The sequence below is a fragment of the Podarcis erhardii genome, assembly GCF_964252035.2.
Source record: "Podarcis erhardii genome assembly, chromosome: 5".
Classification (NCBI taxonomy): domain Eukaryota; kingdom Metazoa; phylum Chordata; class Lepidosauria; order Squamata; family Lacertidae; genus Podarcis; species Podarcis erhardii.
In genome coordinates this window covers 70,564,329-70,577,840 of record NC_138509.1, presented here as the reverse complement: position 1 = coordinate 70,577,840, position 13,512 = coordinate 70,564,329, and the positions used below count along the sequence as shown (strand labels likewise).

Here is a 13,512-nt window from a genome sequence, read left to right as displayed (position 1 = left end):
ACAGGCCCTGAAGAACCTCTATTGTGGTCTGCTTTCAGACTGGATAGTTTGGATTGAGAAACAGCATTGCCCACCAGGACAACCCGCACCCAGTGAAGGTCTTTGGATATAATATGTTAGTTGCTTAATCACCCTAACTCTAAAACCAAGTATACCCCATTGACTTTAGTAGGACTGACAACGCTTCATTGTGTTTCTCTATCCCCACATATTCACTTTAGTGAGAGACTTCTCTGTTGCGACAGCTAATCAGTGATATGTATAAAAGAGGTTTCAAACTCTTGCATATCTTTCAGGACACTTGTGAGAAGTGGAGAAAGAAAGAGGGAAAGAAAACTGTTGCTGAATTTTAACAGGGGGATGATACGTTCACCTATTACTTGCTTTTCATTTATTTATTATCACATTTATATCCCATCTTTCCAGCTCAAGGTGAGGTCCCCCTCATGGTCCCCCTGCCTCCATCTTATCCTCACAGCAGCCCTGTGATTAGGCTAAGAGACTGTGACTAGCATAAGCTTACCCAGGGAGCTTCAAGGCTAAGTGGGGCTTTAAATCCTGGCTTCCCAGATCCTAGTACTGTACAACACTCTAACCACTCGGCTACACTGACTTTTCCTACTATCTTTGCAACAAGAGGCAAATCTCAGCACAGAGCTGGATAAGCAATCTTAATGGATCATGTAGGAAACATGGAGCCCGGATTTATGTTATTTATGCTAAAGACATTCCCTGTTCCTGAGAGGTGCAGGAATTCCCTGGGCTCCATGTACTCAACTGAGTTTCCAGAAATGTGAGGGAGTGACTAGGGACAATAGTCCCTTAACAAATGATGGCAGCTGTGGCTTATAATATTGATGATGGTGATGATAAGAACACAGATAAGCAATTATATAGTGCCTATCAAGTCATTCACATGCATTATTTCTGCAATCCTTTTCTTCATAATTTTTTATTAGTTTTCAAACAATTAAACAAATCCGATTCAGTTTCAATACAGAGTTTGACTTCCCACCCTTACTTCATCGATGTTTCTATTCAAATCATTCATTTACCACCATATATGTAAGGCTGAAAGAGAACTCCTAAGCGAGTTCGTGGTTGAGGTGAGATGATCACTTTAAAGGCTGTAGTCCTCGACACGTGTTCAAGCCCCGTGAGAATTGAAGAGGTGGGCTGCAGAATGTGATTTTTTTTTTTGAGGGGCGTAATTTTTTTGAGGGCCGGGGCGAAAGGGGAGGTGGTTTCCTAGTGAAAAGAGAGAACAGCAGGTAATGCCATCCATCTTAGCAGCAGTTTGAAATGTTCAGTGTAGTGATGAATGAGGGTATCTGACCCACATCTGTTTTACATTAGAATGGAACACTGCCCTGACATCGTTAGGAGCATTTGTCAAGATTCCCTGGACAGAGCTTCTGTAAATTACATGCTGCAAATGTGTCAGGGTCAGATAAGAGGATATCATTAACTCCACCAAAGTTTACTCATGATCCTGTCAGTTCAACTTAATACGTTAACAGCCAACAATTTTCTTTGTGCTGTTTCATTAAATCTTTCAATCAGGGTGAGAGAGGAGGGAGGGGGAAAAGTATAACTGTAACCCCAAAATATAGAACGTGTTTGCCTCCCATAAATCATATTAATTGCAGACATGGTCACAGAGCATATTAGATGCAGGCATGCGTAAATGAATTAAAACATGTGAGGGTTTTATGATGCCTATGGTAGGTCCAACTTGCTATAATACTAATCATGTTAAGTGGCATCGCATTTCATTTCAATGAAATAACCTTTTTCTCAGATTAGCGGGATTTACATTATTCAGGATAGATGGACCTGCCATAATAACCTAATAATAAACCAGATGTTGCCTACATATATTTAAGCTTTCATCACTCACCTCAGCTTAAATACAGAGGGTCAGCTCTTCAGCTGTTGAGGGGATGGGGCATTTACACCAGCTGAGCTTCTTTGTTATTTCTGGAAATTACAGCATCTCTGTATATTATTGGATGTTTCTTAGTTCAATGCATTTAGCGGCAGGCTTAGCATTCTATGCTTGGAAGCCTGTGCTCAAGGTACAAAGTGGGACCCACAGTGTATTCTTACAGAGATGGATGGAACATATTTGAAAATGGGAAATGGCAGTTGAAAGTATGAAACCATTTGGCATATATGAAGCAAGTTTTCTTGCTTAATGTGATCCCAAGTCCACATCAGTTTCTCTCAGAAGATCAGAACACTATTTTGCCTGGCTTTTTGGAAGCAACAGAATTTTGTTGAAAACTAATATTAACAAATGGGTTTTCAGTATCATTAAATTTATTTGCATGTCAAGGTCCCCAGGGCCACCCGAATAACTCACACATCACACAGAATTTTTGTTTAAGATTTTTGGCATAATTTTGGCCACAACTTTATTAAAATACAAATTTGTGAGTGGTTGCTTAGGCATAGGTTGCGAAGATCTGCCCCCACCATGGGGGACAGACTGACATTCCAAACGATGCGAAAGTCAGAATAGGAGAATACACTTGGGGGTAGTGTCGGAACAGGGAACCTGCCCTCAGCCCTCCCCAAATGCAACCTGGAGCTCATTGCTATGGCCCGAGCCCCCTTGACAGAGTGGACAAGCAATAGTTAGCCCCTAATTCCTTTAACGGAATCCCTTGCAGCAGCAGCATTAGAGGGGCAGGCAAAGCCAATCCATGCCCCTCAACCAACCAAACCATAAACCAATGCCTAACCACGAACCTTACAAGTTGTAATGATTTGCTATGCAGTAGGCAAAAATCAAATGGCCCCAGCCAATCAGCCAGATGGACAAAATTCCTACCGGGCCCCTGCCCCAAAGCAGACGACCCCATGACAGGCATAGCAAGGTCAAAGCGAACAACCCTATTCTAAGGAGGGAGGGACGGGCAATCTGATGCACGGGCGAAAAGAGGAAGCCCTAGCCTCGTGCAAGAAGTTTTAGCATTTCTGGCTGTCAATCAACAAATGGCAACATTAACTTCTTCCCAACAACAAGGGAAGCCCCAATTGCATCAGTGGCTGACGGTCAATTAGCCCGCCCCCAACTTTGGAGTGTCCTGGCGGCCCCCACCGCAACACGTGCTCTCCGTGAAGGAGAACACGCTTTGTTTGACCTCTGCACAAGATGTTCTACATCTACTGTGTCTGGAGGGGCCACACATCCATTGTATCCCCAGGAAAACTAGGGGCGAGTAAACAGGGTGCTTTTGAATCATATATGCAGGGCTTTTTTTCAGCCAGAACTCACAGGAACTCAGTTCTGGCACCTCTCTGATGGATGGCATTGCCATTATAAGAGAATAAGGGAAGTGTTCATGATGAGTTCTGGCATTTCTTTTTCTAGAAAAATAGCACTGCATATATGTATATTGCAAATTTGAGCCCTAATGAAACTTTGGCAGGAAATAGCAACGTGGATTCAGCAGGGCTGAAAGATCACATGTTTAGCCTTGCCCCAAAGGTCACATGGTTCTACCAGCCTCTCTTATAGAGAGAGGAAACTTCTGAAGCAAAGGAGGGACCTTCTGAATCAGTGGAGGCTACGATGCAATTGAGAATCCAGGGCCATAGGTGTGTGCAAATAAGGCATGCAATCATTAGTTGTGTAAACTCAAAGGTTATGCACCAGTTGGAGCACATCTATTGTATTCCTTCTGAAGTAAATATTGAAGTTAGGTAAAACATAGGAAATACTTTATTTCCTCCTGTGCTTTAATCACGTAAAATATGTAGCATATTCAACATCTGGTGTGACCTTTGGCCTCAGTGGAAGGGTGTTGGATTTTAATTCTAAAGGGAGTGGAACCCAGTATAGCAATATGCTGGGTGCAACCAAATTCTATGCAAGTGGTGAAGATAGCACTGAATGAATCCCATCAGGTGGAAATAAACCCTCAACTGAACTGCTGGGCTTTTTCTTGCTGGCTTTCTGAAACCATTTAGCAGGAATGGAACTATATCCCCAAATAGCTAAAATTTGTGTATCTCATATTCATGTTTTCCTTTCCCATTCATTCTTGGAAGCTCAGAGTGAAAGATCCTTAAAACACATAATGCCTAAAACAAACATTTAAATAAAACAACAATGTCATAATACAAGGACCAAACAGCTTTCCCTACACTTTCTATCAGCTTGTTAAAATGTCATGTTAGCACAACAGAGAATGCAAAATAGAATTATTTTTTCCTGAAATAGATTTAGCTTTTTTTAAAAAAACAACAACAAAAAACAGTATACATTATAGAGAAACAATTGTTTCTCTTTTTACAGTTCATTGTTTCTTTAATGCCACCATATATTTGTTCTCCTTTTATAGTTTTTTTTATTTAATCATATATGTATATATGGAAAACTTCCAGAAAAGCCACAGAATTGTAGCTGGAAAAATCTCTACTGCAAGTCAGTTCACATCTCTAGAAATTTAGATCCAGGTGTAGAATGTACTGCTTATCTTGGCCTGTCCATCAGGAGGGGTTCCAGAAGTTGATGGACTCCAACTCCCATCAGTCCCAGCCAGCATGGCCAATGGTCAAGGAAGGCAAGAGTTGTAGTTAAACAACATCTGCAGGTCTATAGGTTAACTGCCCTGCTGTGCATCATTTACTTCTAAAGTCCTTGGGAAGTAGAGGTGCTCAACATGTCTCAGGATAAGTCTTTTAATTGCTTTCCTAACAGAGCGATTAGGTTGAAGCCAGCCATGCCCTTCCTGTAACTCCTTGTACTGGTGCTATAAGGTCACGACACATACCGCAAGAGAGAGTTTCTGCCTTTAGGCTACTTCCCTTATAGCTTTCAAAGAGAAAGGGCCCAAAATCTAATTACCTAGATGCTAATCAACTGCAGCACGAATCCAAAAGACTCTGGAAGTATTTCCAATATGACAATTTTTGCTCTGATTCTATATTATTGTTTTTCCATCCATGAAGATTAGTTATTTATGAGTGTTGTGTGGTTGGATATGTTAGATAGTGCCCAACGCTTGGCAAAGATGACTGAAACAAATATTGGTTAAAATGGGGGGGGGGGGGATGAAATTAATTCACCTCGCAAGTCCACTTTTACCATGTGGGCATGGCAAAATGGGTGCCTTTCAGTGAACATCCAGAATTTGGTGAATGGTGATTATTCATCAAAAGTGAAACCCGAAATTCTTTATTACATTTGTATCCCACCTTTCCTCCAAGGTGTTCAAGGCGGTACACCAAGCTCTCTTTCTCTCCATTTTCCTCCTTACAACAACCCTGTGAGGTAGGTTAGGTGGCGAAACAGTGAGTGGCCCAAGGTTACCCAGTGAGCTTCATCACTGAGTGGAGATTAGAACCCCAGTTTCCCAGGGATCCATCTTTAACCCCTACACCACTCTGGCATTCAGAATTTCAGATAAAACATTGGTAGAGCACTGTCTGGGTTTTATCTCTGGCATCTCCAGATGAGAGCTGCTGCCAGTTAGTTTAATTTTCCTCAAAAACAATGGAGAGTAGTGCCAGTATCTCCTGTTGAAATGAAATGGCTCGCACTGGTCCTTAATGGTAATAATGCCTGAAAAAAGTTAGTCATGGGCTTAAACACCACTTGGAGCTCCTTAGAAGAAGTGTGGGATACAAAGGCAGCATATCATAATAGAGCTTCGCTAGATCTACTCAGGATTAATGATGGGATAATCTGGCCTATGTAATTTCTACAGTGGGAATAGATCTCCACCTGCCCTGATTGCAATTAAAAACAGTTTCCAGGCAGTCCTAATCTTATGAGATGCCCTGACGATAATGGTGATCTCAGCACCACCACATCCACTGTTTCTCTGAAGCATGGTAATGCTGGGTTGATCTCATAGACAGAGCCAACAGACAGGTAATTCATGGAATATGAGGCCATCAGTGACTACCAGCTATGATTGCTATGTTCTACCACCACTGTTGGAGGCAGTATGCTTCTGAATGCCACTCGCGGGGAATCACATGTGAGGAGAGTGCTCATGTTCTTGACCCAGTATACCTGAAGGAGTGTCTCCACTCCCATCATTCACTGAGGTCCAGTTCCAAGGGCCCATCAATAATAAACAACTATCTGACTTTTAGAAGACATCAGAAGGCAACCCTGTTTAGGGAAGTTTTTAATGTTTGATGTTTTATCGTGCTTTTAATATTCCGTTGGGAGCCACCCAGAGTGCCTGAGGAAACCCAGCCAGATGGGCAGGGTATAAATTATTTTATTTTATTTTATTTTATATTTTGCTTGTGGGTTTCCCATGGGTATCTGCTTGGCCACCGTGAGAACAGAGTGATGAACTAGATGGGCCTTTGGCAGGATCCAAACAACTCTTCATATGTTCTTAACTACCCTGAGTAGGGAATGTTTTGAAGTACATCCAGATTATGAGTGCCTGTGATCCTATAAACATTCAGTTGGGAGCAGGTCCCATTATTGGAACTTGTATCTGAGTAAACATGGATTGAATAGAGTTGCACAAGGCTGGCATACAGCTTTCAAAGACAAAGCAGACTGTTCCAAATAACTGCAAAGACATGTAGAAGTGCCATTTTTGCCCTAAGAAAATCAGCCCTAAGAAACTTGCAACTGTGTTGATATTGGGAGGTTGCAATGGGTTCTGTGAGTGATGCTCGGATCCTCACATCTCAGTTTTAAAGCAACCCAGCAACTGGATTTAGCTGGGATCTTGCATTTGCATCAGTCAGATGAAATGTTTTGCAAAACTGCAGAGCTGAAGATGAGCAGGATTTGACCTATTATGCTAACTACAGCAAATAGGCAAACCTGTCTCCAAATAGCTAATCAAGTTAACAATCTTATCGTTATGCAGTTCATTGAAGAATTTTAACTTTCTGATAAATAATTTGTACTTTAGCCTCTAATCAAATCATGAAGGTTGTGCCAAAATAAATATCTTCTAGATTTACTGTTTTTGACATAACTCAGGCCCAAAATGAAGTCCTCCCCTCCCACTGCAATCCATTATTTCTGAGTCTTGAAAGGACAAATCTCACAACCCCAAACATTCCTCAGAAGGAGACTTCACCAAGTTCAGTGGATGTGAATTCCTAGTAAACAGATTGCCATTGAATTCAAATACAATTATCCTCAAAATACTTATGCTAGCCGTTGGGGACAGAGAACCTGTGTTACATTCCAATTCCCATCAGTCCCAGCCAGCTCAGAGATGGTGGAGTTGCAGTCCAACAACATCTGAAGACGACAAGTTCCTTCAGAAGGAGATTGGGGGTAATAATAACAACAATAAAATCTTCTGATAGGAAAACCAGCTATGTGAAACCACTTTTTGAATTATTAGGCCAAAGTTGGTTATCCATTTGGGAGCACTAGTTTAGGAGGGCCAGTGTGATGTAATGGTTTTGGTGTCAAACTAGGCCATGTGAGACCAGGGACAAATCCTCACTTGGCCAGTCACCAACTCTCAGCCTATGAGGACAAAATGGAGAGAGGCGGGAATTATGTATGCCAACTTGAGCTCATTAGAAGAAAAGTGGGGTGTAAAATATAATAAATAGCAAATGAAAAATAACAACTGCAGTGAAACTAGTCTCAGCGTGTGTGTTTTCATAGAGCTTAAAGAGGCTAAAACCAGTGTGAGATGTGATCAGTCATTATAGAATCAAATAAATGGTATTCCTATACAATACAGATACTATTTTATTTGGGTGGTGGTGATGTAGCAGGGATGCCAGTCAATCTGTTTAAACATATGCCATATCTATTTCTTCTTGAAATTTGAATGTCAAGAATTAGAGCCTTAATATTCTTGTGGATTGCTTAATGTTTAGTTTTGCATGTCTGTTAACCGTTTCCCCCCTTTTTGTTTTAGGTAATGGGCCTCTTAACTAACCATGGTGGTGTACCTCACCAGCCCCAAACTGACTATGCCTTGTCCCCATTAACTGGGGGTTTAGAACCGACCACTACAGTATCGGCTAGCTGTAGTCAAAGACTAGATCATATGAAAAGTTTAGATAGCCTGCCTACATCCCAGTCGTACTGCCCACCAACATACAGCACCACTGGTTATAGTATGGACCCTGTCACGGGATATCAGTATGGACAATATGGACAAAGTGAGTATTAGGTCATGATCAATCTATATAAAAGCCAGTTTTGGGGTTCTGTCTTTTTGTCATGTAATTGGATGTCCTCCAGATGGTTTGGACTACAATTATCATCTGTCTGGAGGGCACCAGGTTGGGAAAGGCTGCTCTAGCATTGCAGGGCAACAGTTGAACAGGTCTTATTTGAGACATCATTGAGTTGTGCCAGTTCCATGCAATATGCCATTTAGGACCACCCTGGTACTGTCTGAACTGGTCCATCCTCTAGCATGAGCCAAAAACAGTACCCAGGGTAGAATTATGAAGCTTCAAGGGTGGAGTTATGAGGCTCAGTTCTCAATAGTATCTACTGAGTTCAGTGATACAGCAAGAAGAACCTGTCTCCTGTTGAAGACAAAACTTTTGAGGCTCTCTTAATGCACAGACCGCTTCTTTCCTGACGACCTGTGCTATTTCATGCTGTTTTCATTTATCATGTATGTTTAATGGTTTATCATGGCTTTTTATGGATTGTATTTTGCTAATATCTTTAAGCTGTATATAGAGTGTGTGTGTGTGTTTTCAAAAGGGGGTTAGACATTTTACAATAAATAAATGATGGGAATTTTGCAAGTTTATGAAAAACATTTCATCATCATCATAGTTCTTGAGAATCCAAGTCCAAACCTGTTTTTAGCCTGAGTGGTTGTTATATCAAAGGAATGAATGAATGAATGAATGAATGAATGAATGAATGTTATATCAGAGGTAGGGAACCTCCAGCATTTGAGATGCTACTGGACTCTGTTCCCATCAGCCCAAGCCAGTGTGGCCAATAGTCAGGATTAATGAGAGTTGTAGTGAAATATAATTTATGTGTATGTATAATATGTAACTAAAAATTCAATAAAGATAATCTTAAAGAGAGAGAGAGAGAGAGTTGTAATCCCAACAACATCTGGTGGGCCACAGATTCCCCCGATTACCTTGGCAAAGTAAATTTCATTTAGGCTGCAATCCCATTAAAATCAATGGGGCTTACTTCTGAACAAACGGCAGAGGATTGCACTATAAGCCTCCATTCTGCATTTGTAAAACAGAGATTATAATAGCCTGTATATATTGACATGATAAATTATACCTAATCTAACTCTTCTTGACTTAAGTATAGAATTTGCAAATATCAGTATTCCCAGGGGCCATGTTATTCCTAGAGTGATCTGGGCAGCAAAACCACATTTCAGTGCACAACCTGACAGGTAGGCAGGCTCTATAATAAAGTTAGTGATATTTAATAATACAAATTTCATAGTTACAAAATTCATTCACTCCTGCCAAGGGGAATGGCCAAAGGGGTTGTATACAACCCCTCCAAAAGAGATACTAACATTCAGGTGTGAATTGTCATTCTCTCTTCGTCTGGGACAAAAATATTTTCCTTAAAAATGAAACGATGGTCAATTTTCTAACCCATTTTAAATTGGTTAAGATTATTGGGCTGCTCAAACCATTAACACCTCCTCCAAAACAAAAGGAGTCTTATTTTGACCATTAAAAGTGATGCATACATCTGTAATAACAAAACAAGATGAAAATGTTTGCCCATAAGAAGAAATAAAAAGAATACATGTAAGTCAAGAGCGATGGTGAAGCACATTCATTTTCTTCTTTTCATAGTAGAGCTACATTTGCTGCTAAGACTGTGGATTGTTCCAGCAAGATTTCTGCTGCATAATTATTTTCTAAAGTGATGTCAACAACATCTTGATGTTATTAATTGTTGAGACATGAAACCTGATTGCCATTAGGTAAAACAGAGGGGTTGTCCAAAATGAAATAACCACTGGCATTCCACTATTAGAAACACATGTTCTTAATGAGGTCAGCTCAAGAATCATTATAGTATATAATCCCAGATACATAGAGTTTTGTCAAACTTGTCCTAAAAATAAAAATATTAGGCCCTTTCCTTTGATATATCAGTATTAAATATGACAATGTCAACCTGTAGTTGACACTGCCCCTTGCTGTGAGGTTGTCACAGCATGACTTAAAAAGCTTCTTTTGCTATTTTCTTTTCTTACAGGTGCCTTTCATTATCTGAAGCCAGATATTGCATAAATGAACTGCCCACTCCAAGTTAAAGCCAGCCTTGTTCCTGGTCTCACTCCAGTATTTGGAATGGAGCGATCTTCTCACCAAAATGAGGCCCAGAACGGAGTGATCATACAAGAGATAATGGGACTGTTATTTTTTTTCCTCCAATCAATGCTTTCAATAAGACATTTGGACATGTTGGGTAAAGCAGCTCGGAAGACAAAGACCATGAGCCATAACACAAATAAAAAGCAGCACAGTTCAGCACTGATTTGTATAAAGAAGAAAAAAAATGGCAGAATGTTTCAAACTGCTGAGCTGCAGTAAACATTCCATTTTTAGGTTGACGAAGAGGCATGGATTAATTTGGACACACTGTGTTCTAGAATATGGCATGGGATATTCTGCAAATTCAAACCATTTTTGACATTTGATGCCGACTTTTGACTCTGCTCAGTTTACAAAGCACGGGCAGGAGAACACTGTTTTACACACTGGAAACTCAAAAGGAAATGTTAAGGTCCGTAGGAAGCTAGACTAGATGTTTGAAGACTTCCAGAAATAAGTTATTGGCTATCTTCTTGTTGTTTGTAATCATATTGTTGATAAATGTCACATGCGAGGGTTTTCTTTTTCTTCATTGCAGCAAATGAAATAATTGTGTAACATGAAGAAAAGTTTTGCAAAAGTTTTTTGTGCGTGTGAAGTTTTCCTAGTCCGTGATACCTCCTGGAAGAATCAAGCAACAACAAACAATACAGAATACCTTTGATTTCCATGACTGCTTAACAAAGTGCAATATGGCGTACCTCACCAAGCCTTGGTAACATCCAAGGCCTTATATATAGAATCAAAATTATATTTTTCCAGGTACTTTTATTTTTTTCAGTACATAGTTCACTCTTTTAATATGCTGAGGTGTCACAGTCTCTTTAATTGATCTCCAGTTTCTTAGTTTTGACAGGTGACCATTCTGGGGAGACAACACATTTTAAAATTCTTATGTTTACATTTATTATTATTATTAGCAAAATGCAGGACATAAATCACAATGTCTCTGTAGGTAACATGTAATTTTAAATTATACAGTGGCATCCAATATATAAAGGAAAATCCAATGGAAACCAAGGTTTACATACGTTTTTTGTGTTGTGACATTTTCAAATGTCAATAAATTTGTGTTTTGAAATGTTAGGAGGGACAGGAAGATGGAAGGCAGTGTTATTTATTTTTCTTTATTCTTGGAACAATGAGTGAGGTAGGGCACAAATACATTCCTTTTAGAATTCAACTCAATGAAAATAGTGAGTTAGTAAGACTAGGTACAGAGATTAGTTTTCAGATTGGTTTTAAAGGGTGATGGAACAAAAGAAATACTATCTTTGTATTACAGCCTCTACCAACAACACACGTGTTGTAAAAAAAAAAAAAGTCTCATATTAAAAAGTGCAGTAAATATTTACTATTTATAATGAATAAACAGCTATGAAAACTTGCCAAGCACTCACTGCTTTTGGTCATAAATTGTGCAAGCAGGAATGATATAGCATCAATGGGCTTTCAGGAAGTATTGTTGTTGTTAGTGTTATTAGTGCTCCCCCCCCCAAAAAAAGCATCACCAATGTACAATCCACTCTACAGAGTAATGGGAGTAAAATGACAGTAATACAGGGGGCTGCCTTGTACCAATTCAGGCCATTGGTTCATCTAGCTCAATTTGTCAACACTGATTGGCAGAAGTCCTCCATGTCTTTCCTAGTCCCACCAAAAGATGTCACAGGTTGAACCTGGGACCTTCTGTAGTGCTGTACCACTAAACTATAACCCTTTCCCCAAGAAACTTCTTATGGCAGCATCATTCACAAGGAACCTACAATCCAAGGTCAGAAATACACGTTCCATGCAGTTCCAGTCTTGTTTGATTTATAAAATGCTGTGCTTTGGACCACAACTTGAAGGGAAAAGAGAGAAAATCTCCAGGCACACAAGAGAAAAGTTTTAATTGGTCCTAGGATGTGTACATATTATTGTTTATTCCAACATGCTCCCACTACTGGTGTTTGAAGCCATGTCGACATGATATTAGCCAGAATCCATATACTTCCTTGTAGTTTCTTGAACAATACTATAGTTCAATATGTTTTCCCTCAAACTGGCTTCCATCCGAGTTGAAAATATAAGCCATGTTCACATCACACTTAAGCATGGTTCAGAATGACATGTCCAATGGAATTTATGAAAATGTTAACTGGTATATCTGAAGACATCTACCAATCCATCTTTTGGTCCACCAACACCATCTTTGCTTGTGTTTTCCCTGTTGTGATATCCCACATGCTCACATCAGGGAAAGATCAGTTTGCCCTTGCTTTATTGCAGAGCAATTCTGCTATGCTCTCAAACAGGAATGAGTGAGCCTCAGCTCAGGGCTATTTGAAAGGCCTGCTCTGGGAGCTGCTTGTGGCTACTAACAGTGACAGAATATGCTTAAAGGTGTTTTCTGCTTTGTAATTACTTTGCGGGCCATGTCTTGGTAAGCCTGACGTTGCCAGGGTAGGGGCATAGGAAGCAATAAACGACATGACAATATTTGGGGGATCGAAATGGCCGCAACTTTACTGATTACAGATGCAAGAAGTCTTTGGCTCAGGCATCGGCTATGTATCCTGGATCAGCCAACCTGGTTGCTGGCTGATAAAGTTATCAGGGTCAATCCTGAGTTAAGGATCCCCATATGATGCACATCAAAGATGGGTGACTCCTCCAGGACACCAATTGGGAAGCTCCGATTGCCAACTGCGCTGCTGGAAGGAGACTCTGCTGGTTTTCAGAGATGGGACCATGATTTAGACCTGGACCTGAGTGGAAACACACTTACCCAGGCCTTTTTCCAAATTTCCACCTCACAGCCTGACCTCTGATTGGCTGATTCAAAAGAGGTAGAGGAGTTCTGTCACTTCCCACAGCTGGCTGGAGCTGATGACACTGGCCAGCCAACCACGTGGAGTTTATTTCCCCTCCACAGCTTGCCAGGACGCAGCTGCTGCCACCATCAAAAACCACAAGCGGTCTTTATATGCCTGAGGTAGGCTTGTGCTAAGCCCCACCTCCCCCATCAACCTCTACTCAGTTTAAGCCTTGAAGCTTTGATCCTATGGTACAGAAAGGAAAATGAGAAGAAACTAAAATGCATTCGTTAAACACATGTACACACACCCTCACCCCTCTGTTGTCAAGCGGTTTTTGCAAAGGTAAATGATCCTGTGAGCTTATGTCATCTCAAATGTCTGAAGCGCAAAACCATTGTGGTCAGGCATCATT

At 40.5% G+C, this 13,512-nt stretch overlaps 1 protein-coding gene across 3 annotated transcripts in view; it reads left to right on the top strand.

The window, feature by feature from the left end:
* PAX3 (paired box 3) overlaps positions 1-11,686 on the top strand; it is a 106,758-nt gene extending 95,072 nt beyond the window's left edge. For all 3 annotated transcript variants that reach the window (XM_081861595.1, XM_081861594.1, XM_081861593.1), the window contains 2 exons: positions 7,878-8,124; positions 10,181-11,686. In XM_081861595.1, the coding sequence (XP_081717721.1) occupies positions 7,878-8,124; positions 10,181-10,215 (282 nt within the window). In that variant the 3' untranslated portion in view covers positions 10,216-11,686. The remainder of the gene's footprint in view (positions 1-7,877; positions 8,125-10,180) is intronic.
* The last annotated feature ends 1,826 nt before the right edge of the window (positions 11,687-13,512 follow it).